This window comes from Mesoplodon mirus (assembly GCF_964341445.2).
Source record: "Mesoplodon mirus genome assembly, chromosome: 8".
NCBI classification, from domain to species: domain Eukaryota; kingdom Metazoa; phylum Chordata; class Mammalia; order Artiodactyla; family Ziphiidae; genus Mesoplodon; species Mesoplodon mirus.
The window spans coordinates 80347962-80368076 of record NC_138984.1 but is presented as its reverse complement, the minus strand read 5'-3'; the positions used below and the strand labels follow the sequence as shown (position 1 = coordinate 80368076).

The 20115-nt window shown below is 34.2% G+C and overlaps 1 protein-coding gene across 1 annotated transcript in view; it reads left to right on the top strand.

Annotated features, from left to right (window-relative positions):
* Positions 1-20115, top strand: part of LOC309809369 (sodium channel protein type 3 subunit alpha-like) — a 112362-nt gene that overhangs the window by 51471 nt on the left and 40776 nt on the right. Inside the window, 4 exon segments of the mRNA XM_082630424.1 lie at positions 5858-6148; positions 11975-12322; positions 13376-13508; positions 14856-15094. Coding sequence (XP_082486550.1) covers positions 5858-6148; positions 11975-12322; positions 13376-13508; positions 14856-15094 — 1011 coding nt within the window.

Genomic DNA, 20115 nt, shown 5'->3' with positions numbered 1-20115 from the left:
GTCATGGGAAGACAAAGTGAAATCCGATTCATTTCAGTGAGAATTATAGATCCTCTAGGTCTTCACCAACATTTGGTATGATCAGTCTTATTAACCATTCTACTAGGCATTTCATTGATGTCTTTATTTTGCATTTTCTTAATTATTAAGGAATCTGAGTATCTTTTCATGTTTTTATTTTCTATCTGTATGGCTTCTATTGTAAAGTGGATATTCAAATATTATGCCCACTTTTTAGCTGGGTTGTTTGTTTTCTTATTATTGAGTTTGAGTAGTTTTAATATATAAATGAAATAAGTCCTTTAGTCCTTCAGGATATCTATGCTTTGCAAATATTTTCTCCCAGTCTGTAATTTAATTTGTCTTTCATTCTCCTAACTGTACTTTTCTGAGGTAAGAGTTTTTAACTTTGATGAAGTACAGTTTATCAAACTTTTTTTTCTGTTTCTTTGATCATGCTTTTGGTGTTGCATCTAAGAAATTTCTCCCAAATCAAAATCACAAATATTTTCTCCTAATTTTTCTTCTGAAATTTTTATAGTTTTATGTTTTATATATAGGTCAATGACCCATTTTAAGTTAATTTTTGTGTAAGGTGGTGTGATTTATGTGTTGAGTTTTTTTTTGCATATGGATATCTAATTATTCCAGCACCACTTGTTGAACGAAATATCTTTACTCCACTAAACAGCCATTGAACCTTTGTCAAAAATCAATTGTCCATATGTGAGTGAGTCCATTTCTGGATTCTATCATATTCAATTGATTTGTTTGCTTCTCTTTATACCAAAACTGCACTCTCTTAATCACTGTAGCTATTTAATAGCTACAGTCTTGAAATTAGATAGTCTTTTTCAAGACTGTTTTGACTATTCCAGGTCAAATATATTTTAAAAATGTATAGCTTCATATGAGTTTTAGAATCAGCTTGTCAATTCAGTATGGATAGTTTCTATTGCTATGTCTTCAAATTTATCATCTTTTCTCCTGCAACACTGGATTTGCCATTAATTCCATCCACTGTATTTTTCATCTCAGACATTATAGTTTTCACCTCTAAAAGCTTGATCTGCTTCTCTTTTATATCTCCCACATAGCTAACATTTTGAACATACCCAATACAGTTATAATAACTGTTTAGAGTCCTAAAGTCCTTGTCTGCTAATTCTAACATCTGTGTCAGATCTTGGTCAATGTTCATAATTTATTCTTCATTTTTGGTTATATATTCCTGATTTTTTTTGCATTTCTGACAATCTTCAATTAAATTCCAGACATCTGAAACTTTACCTTTTGGGGTGCTGGATTCTCAGTCCTTGTTTGGGAGCATGGTTAAATTACTTATAAACAGTTTGATCCTTTCCATCTTCAAACTTTTGAAGATCTGTTAGGTAGAACTTAGAATTTTATCTAAGGCTAATTATTCCCTACTACTAAGTGAAAATCCTTCTGAAAATTCTACCCAATGGCCCATTCATATAGTGTCTTCAAAACCATTGTTACATGTATTTAGTCTGTTTTAGTGGTTGTTTCAGAGGAAGAGCAAATCTGAGCTGTTACTATATCTTGATTAGAAGCAGAAGTCCAAATAACTTTTGTGTATAGTGATTTTTTTCAGATGGATGTTTCCAAATATATGAAGCATTATTCGAACGTCAATAAATCCTTGGTATCTTCGTCTTACCATTGGGTACAGAGCAGTATCATGGTTATAGTTTATTGATTTTATAAGAAAAGCCATAAACAAATTTGGTGATACTTGAAAATCTTATAAAGTTTGCATAATGCTTGCCATAAATTTCTATATTTCAAGTATCTAAGAGTTTATTCCAGATCACTACAAATAAAACACATTTGTAAGATAATGAAATAAGACAGCTATTTGCAGGGCAAAGAATTTCTTCATTTCAAAGCTTAAATAAATGTTATAGGAAATAATATACATGTATACATATAGATAGATAGATAATGCATAGTTGTATTTTAAAGCATTGGATTATTCTATTATCATGTATAAAAACAGACAAAGCGATGTGCTTGAGAATACTAAACATACAGTACAGGGGTAAGAATGTACTCTGAAATTCAGCCACTTTAGGGAAAATATGGCATCAATTAAAAGAGTATAATCTTTTAAATTTAGCAGTAAAAGTGCACTATGTCTAACAGAAGTTTGCAGAACTTAATTATCTCTATCCTAATTAGGTCAGATAAAAAATGTCAGTTCTTTTCACTTAAAAGTCAGTTATTGGATTACAGTGATCAAATCATGATTTGACTCAGCTTTAGCTTCATACATAAAAAAAATTTAAACTGATTCCAGGGTATCTCATCCCAGTGTTTTAATATTGACTGGGATGGCACAGGACTAAGTTAATTTTACTTCCTTATTGACAATGCAGTTGACAATGACCAATAAATAGCCAGTGTTGAAGGAGAGGAGGGAGTGGAGGCAGGTGGTGGTGGGGGCTTAGTCCACCCATGAGATCGCTGGTGCTCCAGTGTAATGTGAGTCTTGCTAACTACCTTTGACTCTTCAAAAGCTACTATCTAGCTAATGACTTCATGAAGCCTAGAATCATTTCCATATTTATTTAATAACTGTTGAAGGACCTCCTAGTGCTAGTCATTGTTTAGACGTGAAAAAAAATTTCGTATTCAGCTCAGTGGATTCACAAACCAAGTACAACTTTAAAAGACGGAGAGAGAAAAGCCAACAAAGAAAGAAGTGTTTTGTCTTATATCGTCATAATTGTGTTTGGCATTTAATTTGTGATCTTTAAACGTCTAATGGTGCTCAACATAGCATATTCCATAGCAGTATATATTGGTCTGATAGGAAAAATTTAGGAGTAAGCTTTGGGACAAAATTAGAAATAGCGGCATTTAAGAGATCCAATATAATTAGGGGTAGAATTGTAATAAGTATAGTTAATGTCTTGTAGTTTTAAAATGGGATTTTAAAACTGGACCTTATGTTTACAGTGAAGTATAATCACACATAGTCATGTGGTTTCATTTTTTAAGGACACACAGATACAGTAAGTTATAGAGCCTACTTTGAATCACACAGAAATAATATAAGAAAAAGCAAATGTTATTCCCTGTGGAAATATTAGCACATATTTGTTATTTGTTACAAGAGGAATTCAGCAAGCCAGTTGTGAAAGTAACCCTATTAGTCTAAATAAACAGGACATTGGCCATGTCACAGAGCTGGGTATAAACAGGTACACAGACATGGGAGATGACAGGAAACATCTGCCTTTGAAAGGGAATTGGCAAATCCCTGGAAGTGGAACAAGTGACAAATTTGAGTTAATGAGTGACACAGAAAATGTGTTGTGTTGGGAGGTTACCATTGTTGCCTTACAAATCTGTTTGGTTTTGAGTTACTCCAACTGTTACCCACGATAGGTAGGGAAATCATGACTTATGCAAAACAAATTCCGGAAGTGATTTAAATGAACTGGGTTTCAGAATTATGGCAAGGGAATATTACCACCACTTCCACTTCCTTTGTTCCTGACGACAAACAAGCCAATAAATGATTTTTTCCTTTTTTTTTTTTTAACCATTAAAAACATTATGAAATGTGGCATCCCCTTGATGCAAGGACTGGGAAAGCCATTTTTTTTCCCCCAAACTCACTGTAGATGACAGTAACTTTGGTTAAAATTTAAAAAGTCTTCTATGTAGGCAGAGCTTTGTCTTTTCAAATAGGGCAGGGTCCTGAGGGGAGTAAAGTGAGGACAGGGAATAGAAAGATCGGGAGGAAGAAGGGGCGAGAAGGAAGAGGAAAGAGAAATAGGAGAGACTATGTGTTGTGTGTTTCTGCCTATACAAAATAGAAAGGAGAATTGACTTTATTCGGATAAAAAGAAATATATATATATATTTTTTTCATTCTTTCAAGTAGTGGTGTATATCATGTATCTCCTATGTATCAAGTACTATGCAACTATATTTAACTTGCTACAGATTAGTACTTCATTTAACCACTTTATTTTACACATTTATATTAAACATTCATATTTATAAAGGGCCCTTAATATTTCTCATCTTTCATTACTGATGATATTAAAAGTGATACTGATGATCAAGAATTCAATAAAATAATCTGGTTATCTGATTTTATGCAATTCTATAAGTTCTGAATTAAAGTTTCATTTAAATGTTAGGCATTGTCCTATATCGAGTCTTAGATCAGGGTTTCCATGATGAATACAGTATTCAATATAAACATTTTATGTGTTTCTTAGCCTAACACACATATTTAGTACTATATGTAATGCTATAGTTCCCATCCCTGGGGTCATGTTAATCTCAGAGAATTTGTATCACAGCACCTTTAGTTTTAAACCTTTTTTTAAAATCTTTAGTTGAGATGAGATTCAGAAATGGAAGCTACTTAGGAAGGTTTGCTTCTCAAGAAGGAGGAAACATAAAGCACAACATGTTGTCAAAGCATTCAATATGAGTTTTATCTTCTTTTCTAAAACATGTTTCTATTATACAGACCATCCTGACACATAGTTTTTATGAGATCTTAAAAAGTCAAGTCTAAGTATGTCTTGTTCTTCCCCCACCCTCACTCAGTGTCTAAGACAACTTGACAGCACGATGTCTTTTTTCACCTTAATTCACCAAATATTTACTGAGTCTTTTTTTATGTCAGGAGACAGAAGAGGCAATGTGCACACAGACACACACACACACACACACACACACACACAAATGACAGAATTCCTAACTAGCTTAGAGTCTAAGTGGAGAAGATAGAACAAAATGGTAGCTATATTAGACTTGTTTGTATTCAGTAATGACATAGGTAAAGAGTTGAACCAATATTCTCATAATTTAATCATTTATGTTTATAAACAGGAATATACTTAATGAGAACTCAGCTTTGAGTTTCATATCTTCTCCAGTTTGGTTAGATCAATTCCCATCTAAAACTACTATTCATATAAATAAAAATACAAAACATCTGGCATGCCATGTTTCACCTCAGACCTGCTGTGTTTCTTTAGTAGGTATAGAAATTCAAAATGCTTAAGTATATTTAGTGATGAAATATTAAAAGAAAGTATTTGAAGAAGTACTCATAATCCCTTGAATGATTATTTCAGGTACTTACTGACTGATATGTTAATCATTTGTTATTATTTATAATAATAATAAATAATATATAAACATTTACAATTTAAAGCTAAAAGTGCTATCTAATAAATTAATCATGCTAAACTCTGAGATTAATATGACCCCAGGAATGGGAACAATAATACTGAATGTGATTCAAATAAAGGAAGAGGATGAACTAGCCAATACATTCCCACTACTCCCATCTAGAGGTAAAAGAGTAGACACTTTAAATGCTTTGAGTTCACAAAAAAAGAAAAGAAAAAGACTTTTGTCCTAGATTTAGAAGGAAAAAATACCACTAGGTTGTTCACAAGCACAAGTGGGAGGAATAAACCTATGGATGGAATTGGAACAGTAATCAGACCAAGAACCACCACTTAGAGAACATTTGCTTTTAAAGTGTAGAAGATATTTTTAAGAGAGCAGTTGTTCCCTGAAATGAAGCTAATCTCAACAGAGTTTTTAAAAAAAGACTCTTCAGAAGATGTGCCAAACCAGACTTTTCTAGTCTTAATGCATAAGCTAACATATTGCTTTATACTATTTAAAATTGTCATTATTAAGTAAACTCTCTTGTAGTAAAACACAATGAAATGACCAGAAGACATCATTTTCACATATAGTTAATAGTCTTAAATAGCAACATTTGTATCACATTCAACTGTTTTCCAAAGTTGTATGTTCTAAATAATGCCTGGTTTTGTTTAAACAGGCAGTTGCAGCAGCAGCAGCTGCTTCAAGAGATTTCAGTGGAATAGGTGGGTTAGGAGAGCTCTTGGAAAGCTCTTCAGAAGCATCAAAATTAAGCTCTAAAAGTGCTAAGGAGTGGAGGAACCGAAGAAAGAAAAGAAGACAGAGGGAGCATCTTGAAGGAAACAACAAAGGAGCGGGAAACAGGTTTCCCAAATCTGTATCTGAGGACAGTGTCAAAAGAAGAAGCTTCCTTTTCTCCATGGATGGAAGTCGACTGACCAGTGACAAGAAATTCTATTCCCCTCATCAGGTATGGTTTTCTACTAAGTGCTCCAGTTTGTTTTGTCATTGCTGTATTTTGGTATATTTTTTGTAATATCTGATTTAAATGAGGGATGGGGAACTAACATTTAATATGTTTATTTAAATTTATACCCTAAATTGTCTTTAAAAGGGACTTTTATTAAATCATTAATAACTTTTATTTTAAGGTAATCAGTTTTAAGCATTGCACTATTTTTAGACCATTTTCTTAATCAGCTTTTTTAGGAGGTAGGGGGAGTGAAAACTATCTATCAGACTTTTTTCTTCAGTGAGACAGCTTTGTAATCCCTTGTTTACCTTTTCCATTTTGAGACCTCAGATGAACCTACTTTTTTTGCATATGGGTTTCTGCCTTTATTATCTGAGGTTGTGATGCAAGATATGTATGAATTTTGAAAAGAAATATCTCTGGATTTTTGCTTTTATTTTTTTTATAAATTTATTTATTTTATTTATTTATGTTTGCATTGGGTCTTTATTGCCGCGCGCGGGCTTTCTCTTGTTGCGGCGAGCGAGGGCTACTCTTCATTATGGCGCGTGGGCTTCTCATTGCAGTGGCTTCTCTTGTTGCGGAGCTCGGGCTCTAGGCACATGGGCTTTAGTAGTTGTGGCATGCGGGCTCAGTAGTTGTGGTGCACGGGCTTAGTTGCTCCACAGCATGTGGGATCTTCCTGGACCAGGGCTAGAACCTGTGTCCCCTGCATTGGCAGGCAGACTCCCACCACTGTGCCACCAGGGAAGCCCTGCTTTCATCTTTTGATATGAGAACTGGACTGTCATGAGCTTCCATTATGCTGATATGGTGTCCTGCCTTGATACATCAGAATGAAGTTATGGCCTAAATGCTCTTGAAGAGAACTAAATTAAAGACAGTCTGTTTTCGCTCTGATTTAATGCCAAGTACCCAATTCTTCAGCATATTTTCAAGTCAAAGAGGGAAAATAGTTTCAATTCTTTGTTTATAAGTTTTATCAGTTGCATAATGAAGAGTAAATAGTTATGAAATCTGTGATAAGTACAATTATGGCTTTAACCCTATCTGGTTCCATTAGAGTTTCATGGGCTATGAATTATTAACTCTTCTAATTATATTAATCTGGGTCAGAATTATGTCTTAAAGATAATGCTTTGAGAGACACGCTATATAGTTAAGTTAAATCAAAAAACTGTACATTATCCAAGGGGTCTTATAAAGAACAAATATTTTTGTAAAAATGGAGTGATAAGCACAAAATTCAGTACAGTGTTTAGCTCTTGGCTTAGGAAAATGCATATGCTAGTTAACAATGGGTGTTTATTTTATAGTTTATATTGAATATGTAAGAATTTTTTAAAAGAAATAAACTCTATATTAATAACTTATAACTTGAATTCTCATATTAGGACAAAATATATATGCACACACAAAAATTTATAAGACAAAAACCATTTCCCTACAGATAATGCCAGTATCAAGAGATCCAACTATTATCTTGCATAGTACAAATATAAAGTATGGTATTACATGAGCATAATACATTTGGGATTAACTTGAAGCTCAATAGGCCAAGTTAATTTCTCAGATTAGATTTTTTGGCTTAAACTTCACTCCTGATATTTTAGCATTATTAAGACTATTAGGAGTCATTAAGATTAGGAATATTTGACATTATAGCATAATGATTGAAGGCCTATGTTCATATCTCCACTACAAGTTAGTTCTGTGACCTTGTTCGAGTCACTTGTACTTTGTAAAATTTCTGTAAAATGGGGTAATAATGTCTACCTTAAAGAGCTGTGGGTTCTTAAAGAGTTCTATATATTAAGCAATATATAGAAACCCTATGTGACAAATAGTAGAGCTCTTATTAAGTTAAAATGGGTCACTGAATTACAAATTAGGGAAACTAAAAATTTTTGAGTAGTTTCAGTTATCACAAATGTATACACATAGTAGTAGTAATTACATGAACATATTTAGGTGTTTTGAAAATAGCACTATTTCCATCATTGTTTCATCATATAATGCTCAAATAAAAGCTTGTGGATTAGTTCACTCAGCCAAAAGCTTGTGGATCAGTTCACTCAGCCAATCCACATTGATCACCTACTATGTGGAAGAAATAATTCTAGAAAAAAACTCAATGAACAAAACAATATAATTCACTGACCTCATGGAACTTTATACTAAAGGAAGAGATAGACAATAAACAAGATAAGTAAGTTATAGACTATGTCAGAAAGTGATAAGTGCTATGGAAAAAAAAATAAAGCGGGAAAAGGGGATTAGGAACACTAACCGGTGGTTAAAAAAAAAGAATTTAAATAGGGTGGGTTGGGAAGCCCTCACTGTAAAGGAGAAATCTCAGCAAAGATTTCGAGGAGGGAAGGGGAGAGGCTACCTCATCAAAGAGCATTTCAGGCTCACTGAAGAGCAAGTGTAAGGCCCTGATGTGGTAATATGCCCGGAATGTTCAAGAAGCAGCAGGAAGGCCTCTGTTGAGTGAACCACAGAGAGGGAACAGCAAAGGGAAGTTAGCTGAAAGCCAAATTTAAATACTAAAAACAGAATTGGCATATACATACGTTATATGTAGTTCATTTCATATTTGTAAATAGACAGATAGTGACATACGTAGATAGGTAGGTAGATAGGGAGAGAGAGAAAGATGATAGGATGATAGATAGATAGATGAAATAGATAGATAGTAGATGTTGCAAAAGAAAAAGAAATAGCCTATTAGCATTGATAGTTACATATCCCAGTAAATACAGGCAGAGAGCATCACCACAACTCACAAGCAAAAATATACCAGAAGCACTTTACAGTGTCTGGTTGTGTAAACAAACTCTCTAAAAGGTAAGAGAATCAGTGGAGGTAGTGGGGATAGGAAGCATAAGATGGACATGGCATAATGTTCAACACAAATATATCTTCTAACAATGTTAAAGCCAAGAAGCCATAAATAATGGGTACCCTGTCCTCTACTAACATAAACTTTACATGTTATTTTATATTTATTATATTATTTTATTCTTAAATAGGTAATACATGTTCCTAGACAGCATGAAAAAGTACTTAAAGGCATACAATGAAAAGTGAATCCCCCCAAAGATTTTATCTATGTTGTCTGGACATGAGGAGACTATTTTAAACCAGAAGCTTTATAGCTACAACCAAGTGTAGTTGTTGACTTATTGAAAACATCGATAAGCTACATATATTTAACTTGAAATGCTATTAAGTGAGTATTTCCAACAAATACTCACTTTACATGCTTCTATTAGAACATCTTCAAATTCCCTGCATCTTCCATTTTGACATCCCAGTCCACTTCAGGTTCAGTCCCTATATGCAGGATTGTGTCTTACACACCTAAATTCTTCTATTTTCCCTTTTGTTACTGAAAATTAAGAAAAAGAGTTTAGATTTACCTTCTTGGAACAAGGCAAAAAAAAAAAAAGATGCCTGGAATTTATATTTTGGCATGCCTGAGGCAAAGAAAGATGGCCTTTAGGTCCTTAAAGCATAAAAGCTTGTTTTCCGTAGAGAAAGGGCTGCCGCAGCTGTGGGTATTCCCTCCACTCTGCTGCATCTTCTAGTGTGTTATTTTTGGTTTATTTTCTCTCAATACTATTTTTGCTATCTTCTTTTCTCAGTCTCTGTTGCCTTGAAAGCTGTGCTCACAACCATTATTATACTTTCCGAAGAGTAAATAGAAGTTTCAAATAAACCCAAGGATCTGGAACGCCTTTGAAAACACCCTGACATAAAAACATGCAAATTAAAGGCATGTACCAGATACGTTATGGATGTACACACATACCACATACACCCAACCACTACTGTGTATACAGATTTTCAGTTTCCAAAGACAGTATTCTAACACAGGTATATTAAGATGATTGTATTGAACCATCCTAGGAATTAGTGTAAGACAATGTTAGTATTCCTCTGGGTGTAGGGTGAGGTCCACCTGCGTTAGAACCACCTAGAATGTATGTTGAATACTCAGATTCCAGACTCCTACTCCCTGCTTACTGAATCCCAATTCTAGAAAGTTGGGACCTAAAAATACACACTAAGGTTTCAAATATGAGTCTGAACATACAAATATTATATTGATAATTTAAATTGAGTCTGAAGAGATTAAAAACATTACCATTCCTTATTACTGAGGGCTGAATTAATGTCTTCACAATGTCTAATTTCTTGATCACTTTGATGACTGGAAAATCAGTCTAACTACCGTCTGACATTGGGTAAACAAACCTGCTGCATGAACTGAGTATCACATACACACAGTCTCAGGCTGGATAAGCTGGGCAGTCAATAATTCCTGTGAATGTTTCTAACCAAATCCAAAGCAATAGCACATTTCTCAATGAATAGTATCTTTCCAGAACATCACTGAGACAGACGGCAAAAAGATTATTCTAGTGCTTTGCAGGCAGGGAAAAGCCATAAAAATAAAACTAAAAATGGGGCTTAAGAAAATCAGCATGACCTAATTAGGCAGAGGGACCAAAAATAAATTTGAGGGAGTCTGCCTTTCTTACGTTTTTTTCCACTAGAATTATTTTCTTTGGTTTTACACCGAAGCTTGGAGGAAGAAAGGGAAAGTCCAGGCATGTTTCCTGCCGGCATATGGATATGTATGCATATGTATGTGAATGTATGTATATATGTTACCCTGGCTATGCAGAGATAGAACAGGCCATGAGAAACCACTGGGGGTGGGAGGGGAATATTGGAAATGTCTTTGTTAATGAGGAAGGTAGTAAACAAAGATTCTGCAGGAGAATAGAGATGTTTTTGAAAACTCACCAAGGCTAAAATAAACACAGAATTATTTGGTGCTGCTGATTTAAAGTCCATTGAAAAAGTGAAAGAAGGGGCTTCATGCTAAATCCTCATTTTCCAGTACCAGAAACTGTTTGCTTGATTTATTCACAAACAAAGATAATTTTTAAAGTTTCTGAATCATCCAGTTCCTTTTAATAAAATTAAATTGAGATTAGAAGGATAAGCTGTCTTCTACATCACCCTTATTGGTAAAGTCATGTATAAATGTCTTACATTTTTAAGGCAGTGTTAAATTTTAAGAATAGTAATTTATACAGCAATTTAGGTATTCTCTCTGTTGTGTTTGCTATGACATATATTCTCTCAAAACAGGTGAATCATTAGTAGCCATTTGGGAAACTGTTAGCAAATTTAGAAGACAGCATCATTGGTTAAGTTTTGTGACTTCTATGCCCATGTGGATAGAGACAAGCAAATCCAGAAAAAAAAGAGTAATTTCCTTTTAGAACTCAAAATAAGAGAATGGAGAGATAATGGTTTTGTTTTAAAATCATTATCCAAAAGTAACATATTTGGTACAAATATTTTCAATTTAAGCCAACAGTCTCACTTGAACCATAACTTGTTTTCCAAGTTGTGTGCCCTTTCAGACCATAGCATTTAGGAGTGAAAGCCACCTACCAAAAAGAATCATTTGTCCTCTCCAGCATCAGGTTCTGCTCCTAGAACATTACAGTAACAAAGTCCACCTCACAGTACTACAGTGAAGATTAAATGAAGTGGTCATGCACTTAGTAGATTGCATATCAGAATTCTTAATCAGAAAAACTACTCTTTTATACTTAAATTTGCATTGTGGTCTTTAATAAAAATATCAAAACATATGTGTTCTCTGTAAACTTGATTACCTGTGTTTAAGAGCAAGACTATTCTAACCCAAAAGCAAATAGATTCTGTAATATTAAGACCTTTATTAAGTAGTTGTATCCCCCATCCCAATTCTTTTCTTCCTTGCTCTCTCCTCAGTCTCTATTAAGTATTCGTGGCTCCCTGTTTTCCCCACGACGCAATAGCAAAACAAGTATTTTCAGCTTCAGAGGTCGGGCAAAGGATATTGGTTCTGAAAATGACTTTGCTGATGATGAACACAGTACATATGAAGACAGCGAGAGCAGGAGAGACTCACTGTTTGTGCCACACAGACACGGAGAGCGACGCAACAGTAACGTTAGTCAGGCCAGTATGTCATCCAGGATGGTGCCAGGGCTTCCAGCAAATGGGAAGATGCACAGCACTGTGGATTGCAATGGTGTGGTTTCCTTGGTGGGTGGACCGTCAGCTCTAACCTCACCTACTGGACAACTTCCACCAGAGGTGATAATAGATAATAAATTAGCTCTACTGACATTATACCTGGTCTACTGACAATTTAAAATAACCAAGGCCTGGGCATTTTAGCCTGTTACACCATCCTGCTTCCCCAAAATGAAAGTCCTTAAAAATAATATATGATTTATTGAATGGAAAACAATAGGATCTTTAGAACCAACTGAATTGTGTGGGACCATTAACTTTCAAATGCTTTAGGTTAAAAGAGCCCAGTTTTTAGAGACCGGGATGAAACTCGTATCTGCAAATTCAGTAGACCTACCAGCACAAAATAATGGGCGCTTTGACAACCAAATTGCTATTATAGATGTTTGTTGACCCAGAATTATATAATAATCTATTCATATTCTGGAAATTTCATATACTTAAAATTAAATATTGTAATGACCAATATATTTATAATGGGCACTTTTCATACAACTGTCAATATTACAGTGACTCTAAAATGTTTTGATGTCTATTAAATGACTCTAAAGTGTTTTGATTTCTTACAGGATGGCATATAGAAATAAGTAAAGAAATCTCAGGAAAGCACACACATTTCATTGTACATCTGTGTTTGTGCATGGAAAAAAATTGGCCCATATATGTCAATATTTTCAATATAGCCTCAAAGATAATAATTCAGCCTTAAGACTATATAATACTATTATTTGTTTTGGGGGAAGATTGATCTGTTTATTAATCGTTGAGATAAGTTAAAATTCCTTGCATTTGAATGAAATGGAATAATATATGACTTTGGCATGCTTATGAAAATTTTCCCTGAAAATTCCAACAGGTAAACTAAAATATTTCTGCAACATAATGGCCTTATATAATTGCATCCAACTAGTAAATTCTTGTTTTAACCCTTTAGGGTACCACCTGTGATTTTTTAAAGTATTTACAACTTAATAATAAATTTAGTATTTTACTATTACTTGAAAATTGTTACTTGGGAAAACTGCACGTAGCATGCCTTTCCAGAGAAATGCTACGTTGTGTTGTATTATTCATTGAAAAGGGTGGTTTGAGCCAGCAGTGTTTGGTTTGCAGGGTACCACCACTGAAACAGAAGTCAGAAAGAGAAGGCTAAGTTCTTACCAGATTTCAATGGAGATGCTAGAGGATTCCTCCGGAAAACAAAGAGCCATGAGCATAGCCAGCATCCTGACTAACACAATGGAGGGTAAGAAGAAGGTCATGGGATAGTCAGCTTCCTATGATTATATACTTTATGGAACTATTATTTATTCCCATAGAATTACGAAAGTCAGTTACCCAAGATCAAAACTGTATAACAGACCTAAGTAGATAATATATGGAATACACTATTATCACATTGATTACAAAAACTAATATTGTCCTTATTTCTTTTTGATTCTGGTTCTCATCCGAAGAGTGATATTTCACCACTTGATACCTCATCAGTGAGGATTTATCCTTATGTTATATTATCCTTAAGCAATTAGAGTAAAAACTTGCCTTTTTAAGTTTTAGAAGCACAGGGAAACGTCTCTTTCAAGCTTCAATCTGTTGTCCAGGCGTGGAGGTAGTGATGGGGTGGGGAGGCATATGAATGAGTTGGAGGAATCAAAACCTGTGCTCCACTTCGACAGGGACCCTAAAAAAAGATTTTTTCCTCCATCTTCCACATACACAGAAGCCATTACGTTCCTCCAATGAACAGCTGACACAAATATTTGTTGATTTTGATACACAGGAATGGGCAGCAACTATTACGTCCTTGTTCATTCATTAAGTCCCCATTTCTTCAAGTTTGGAGGAATATTATATTAGTACTTCAATTTTATAAATCATTTATAAGTCATATTTAATATGAATTCTTTAGAAAACTTCAATTACATTTTGTACCTTATCCCTTTGGTGTACTGGATATACAAATGGGCATATAATAATTATAATAGGTTTCACCCGTTAAATTACTAGTGCCTTTTTAATATATTAAGCTAAAATTCTGAAAAATATGAGTAACTATGAATAACAGAACTAGATTTGGGTCTAAATCTATATTAAAAAGAAGGACATACTACATTCTCAGTGTGTGGAAGATCAATGCTGATGTGGAGACAGAGAGAGGAAAGAATGGGTCACACACATTAATAAGGATCACAGCTTTAGACAGTATTCTTAAAAAGGTCTTTCAAAAGAAACAATAATTGTTTGATATATTAATAATTCTATAAAGCTTACTTTAAAATTCTGTTTTGATAAAGAAAATATAGCAATTTAATGACCTATTACCTATTTAATAGGTAATTAAGTTAGTTTGAGGCAAAATATTAAATTCAAAGTATTTATTTTCTGTTTAATTAAAGAAGAAAGTCTATTTACTTGACATTTTTTATGAATATATTGTGAAAATATTTAATGGGATTGTCTTCTCAAGTCTGTTATACTAATATGAACTTCCAACCCCAAGTAGAAGCATCAATTTTATCAAATAATGTACAATCTACAACAATGATTTGTTTTTATTGTTATTTACTACTCTTACTCTTTATTGTTCCTCCAGAGCTTGAAGAATCTAGGCAGAAATGTCCACCATGCTGGTATAGATTTGCCAATGTGTTCTTGATCTGGGACTGCTGTGATCCATGGTTAAAAGTAAAGCATCTTGTGAATTTAATTGTTATGGATCCATTTGTTGATCTTGCCATCACTATTTGCATTGTCTTAAATACCCTCTTCATGGCCATGGAGCACTACCCAATGACTGGTCAATTCAGTAGTGTGTTGACTGTAGGAAACCTGGTGAGTTCATTTGATGTTTACTTATTTACTTTGTCAGGGATGGGGCAGATAGACCAAAGAAGAAATCCATTTGTGCTGTGTGAAACCCCCAAATTATACCCTCTTTCTTCATAGGAAGAAATATCTAAAGGAATATTGAAGGTATTCTCAGTGATAAGGTCTAGAATTCTGGTATAAGTGCTGACTATTGAGACCAACATCTGTGCTGACTGATCAAGGTGTCTTACCCTTTGTAAACTTGTTAAAATCTTTACTGTCATTCTTGCTGGAAATATAGGCCCAGAGAAACAATGACATCTAATTCTTGCTTCACAAGCATGCAGTTTTAGCACACATAGCTTCTGAAGAAATCACGTTCTTTGAAGGGAATACATAAGAATTGATTTCTGTGCAAAAGAAGGCATAGTTGTTTCAAATTGAACTTCTTAATAAAATGCTTCAGTAGAATTCACAGAAGAGAAGAAATAGTTGATAAAAATGCATTTGTAATTTAGCCACATTTTTGGTTCAAGTTACTTGGGCAGACATCTGTGTATGTGTATGCTGACTTGTAAATTTCCTCCTAAATGTATATGAAGAATCTGAAATGGATGAACAAGTAAGAAAAGAATTTACATAGTTTATTAATCAAGACCTTCTTTTTTGGCACAAGACAGAAACAGAACTCAAACTAACTTAAGAGGAAAGTAAAAAGACTGACTCATGGAATGGAAAGAAAAAGGTGAACTACCAAACCATATGAAGGGTAATTTTGCAATTGGGCTTCAGGATGGGCTTCAGGATATCCTTTAACCAAGGGACTGGATATAGCCCAAACATTCATTGCATCTTTTCTCTGTAGGTCAGGAACATGATCAGCCATAGCTCATTGGTTTTACATCTTGTAACCTCTGCACTGGAAAAAGACTGGATCTCTTTTTCAGTTCCAGCTCAGACTCTCGTGATAGGACTCTATTCGGCATAACCTGGGTCAGATGCTCACCTGTGGTTTCATCAACATTGGCGAGGGTGGAGTTATGTGAAAATGGCAGTCCTTAGGAATTACACAGGTGGAGGAACTATTCCCAACAGAAAGAAGAAAGCGAATACTGGGCAGACAGTTGCATAAATGTCTACTCCAATAAGAGAACTCAACTTCACTGCATTATAGAACACCCATCAGATTCTTGACACTTTCTTCATCTTTGACACCTGTGATACTGATTTTTTTGTCCAATTTATCCTTCATCGGAAGATGATTTCTCCTTCATCTTTCCAATCACTCTATCTCTGCATCCTTGTCTGGACTTCTCTTCTTTTGCCTATTAAGGCTATGTTTTTCACTCAATATTACTATGTACTCAACAACTCTAGGTGTTATCTACAATTATGGTGTAAGTTGTGTTCCATTCCTGTATTTCCAACAGTTATGGATCATTGCTCCAGGATAACTTTAAACACAGTATGTGACATCTGAAATATCATCTTTCTCACAATTTACTGAAAGCCCTAAAAATCTCAATTTAGTCTTGTATTACCTCTAGTAGTAGCCTTCCAACTTCAAAGAGCCTTCCAGCTTCAAAGATAGCCATTTGACTTACTTTCTCTTTATTTCTTATTTATTTCTTATATATTCTTATATACAATTTTATATGAAGACCCATTATTTCTTTCTTCCAGGTGTCAACTTTTTTACTCCTATAACTACTATTAAAATCATATTTCTAGTACTCTGCACTCAGTATGCTTTCATCTTGCTAAAGTATCTATTGCCTATATTTGTGGTTCAACACTCTTACCTGGTTTTCAAAACTCCCTATCTGATTCCATCCTTCCTATACCAGCTTATTTTCCTTTGGTTCCTAACCAACCACCACCAGCCTTATCAGAACAGCCTTGTCACTGTAACACACAAATGTTTATATGCTTACATATGGGATAGTATATCACTGTTCTCTACCTTCACATTTAAAGTATTCCAACTCAAATCACTTCATCTCAATTCTTCATATTCTTCAAGGTCCAACTGAAGCCTCATCTCCTCTAATATGATACTCAGCCCATATCAAACACACTTTTTCTTAATTCCTAATGCATTTGTGAATAGAACTTGGTTGAATATTAAACAAAATCCACTATAAATTACTCCATGGCAGAGCTCACATCCCATTTTTCTTTTGTATCTTGCAGAATGTTTAAACACATGGTTGTAGCTCGATAAATAACCAACTGGTTGTTTCCTACCCAAAAAGGCATCATGCATCTTTTCATAAAAGAACATGGGTTTGGAGTCAGGTGGAACTGGGTTTGACCTTACTAATAATGAAGCATCTGGACAAGTTTGATAAAAAATATGAGTCTTTGTTTTCTATTATTGAAATGGATATAATAATACTCATCTCCCAGAGTTGTTGTGAAGATCTAATGAGATAATGTGAAAACACGCAGCACTGTGCCTGGCATCTAGCACATGCTCAATAAACAATTTCCTTCCTCTTCTGTATGCTATTAACCTTTCTTTGAAATACTGACGGAAAATAGTTCTGCTCTAGCTGCTGTATTTTTCCCAGGATGTTAGACAGTTAGGGAAGTTGAACAGTTAGGGAAAATTTTGGAAATTTGTCAGAGTGAAGCAGGAAACTGAGGTTTTATAGAATTTCAATGTTGAAGCAACTGAGTATGGAGGGACAGGATAAGAGACATTGGATTATAGGACAATCAAATGGAAAAGCACTAGACTAAAGCACTAAATCTGGGTCCAAATCCAGTTGTCCATGCTAAATATCTGGGTGGTCTTAAAAAAGTCACAAGTATTTCCTTCTCATGAGCACAATGTGTTGGACTAGATGTCCCTCATTCTAAAATCTGTAACTTTGAGTAGTGATGGAGATAATGAAGTAGGGAAGTGGGGTTCTATCACTCGTTGACTGTTTGTGGTAGAACCATGCATAAGCTGAGCTTAGTGTTGGGAAAACGAGACACTTGAAGACAGACAGTGTAGACGACAAAGAACAGACTTAACTATTCCTAACCTTAGGAATAAGAGAATGTGTAAACTGACTGTTACTATTGGCTAAAAGCTCATTATGAGTAGTAGTAATAATGTTGTATATCTGTAAAGTATTTCATAGTTTCGCATATCTTATTTTATATCCATAATAAGCTTTAAAATAAATATTTATATATGAAAAATTATATATATATATAATATATATATACACAGAGAAAAAGAATATATTCCTTATAGCATGGGTACTTAGCTGAATTTGGATTTATATTATACTCCATGGATGGATGTTACATCGCCTATTTTGTGGGGAGTTTACAGTTTGCTCATTAAAATAAATTTAAAATTTCTATGGACTAGTTTATTACTATTCAAATGATTGCATATTGCCTTATAAATAAGGACATCGAGTTTTTTGGTTGAATTGATAACAAAAGAATGTTCCATAAAAGAGTTGTGGAACTTCCAGTCTTTGCTTAGATCAATGTGCCTTTTTGTTTCCTCTTTCTGGAGCATATAAAAATTACATCACTTCCTGTTGATTGGACTGATCAAATTTGAGTATCAAGAGACCTCAAATCTCTATTGAGTTTCTCTAAGATGCTCTGTTTTGCTTTCATTTTTAAATTTTGTTTTAACCATTATAAAACCCACGCACTCATCTTAGGGATTCTATAAGCAAGGAATCTTCCATCAATCATAGTAGGTTAGATAACCTCTTCATCATACAAACATTTCCAGCTAACCTGTAACTTTTTCTTCAGGGAATATCGATAGAGATCTGTAGCTCCTACACTAATTATTTTTCTTCCTATAACTCTGCTAACCAGTGATTAGAGGTCCATGATATCCCTTTATTCTGCTAGACCTAGATGGGAACTTAGAAAATGGTACCTGTTCTAAAAATCTTACAGGCTATTTGCAAATAAAAGTCTAAAGAAACATAATTAGCAAAATTATTTTAATTAAATGGTGTGGTGTAGGATATGAATTCAAAATCTCAGGAAAGGAACATGATAACTTTTTGAAGGAAAAAAATGGCTCATTTATTGAAAGGTAAAACCCATGGGAGCCAAATTCTAGACCTCACCTATGAAGCCTCTCGCATCAATGAAGAAGTGCTATTTGGCCATCTAACTCCTCTCCTAGTGTAATATAAAACTGCCTTCTCGTCTCTTTCTAACAACTACTAATAAAGCTCTTGTGTAACAATAATTGTGTGTACACTACAATTTGTAATAAAATTTGCTAAGCAATATAATACTGATAGAAATCCAAGAATATTAAACACAGACCTGATGAATCATCTCACTATCCTCATTTGACAGATGAGATAAAAGAAAATCATAAATGTTAAATGATGTCCCACCATTTTTCTTTAAATATATTTCAATTTCATCCTTCAAAAAAGAATCAACAACAACAAATATTTAAAGATACAAATCCAAAAGGCATGGGGATGATAAAACTAAAACCATTAAAACAAGAAGCTAATAATAGTAATGGAGCGAAAGGCAGCTACAGTTATATCAAATTCACTACAAAAGAGTGGAATGTCAGTCTGGACAAGAAGAGGTTCTGTGGAGCAAACTGATCAATATTCAAACCTGAGTCTTTAGAACTAACATTTCTATCTTTTTAATGTATGTATCAACAGAACTTTTCCTAAGTAAATACTCAGTAAGGAAACTTTTTTATCCCTGAACTGAGACCTTAAGCCCTAACATTTGATCATCCAAGCCCAGTGCCCCCCAAAACAAAATGCTTGAAATTTGTTTACTCTTGGTCCAGACTCCCAGGCTGATTCTCATCCCCATCTTTAGCACTTACACTTCTGCTGATTGACTTGTGTCATCACGTACAATAGGTTAGAAACTTTTCACTGAACTTATCTCCTCATTAAAGAGGGTGGCTTAGGAAGCCTATAGATGTATTGTTCATAAGAAATTTATCAGCCTAAATGAATTAGGTTTATGCAATCTCAGTTTGTATATCCTAATTAGTACTTCATTTTCAAAGCCTAGTACAACGTCTA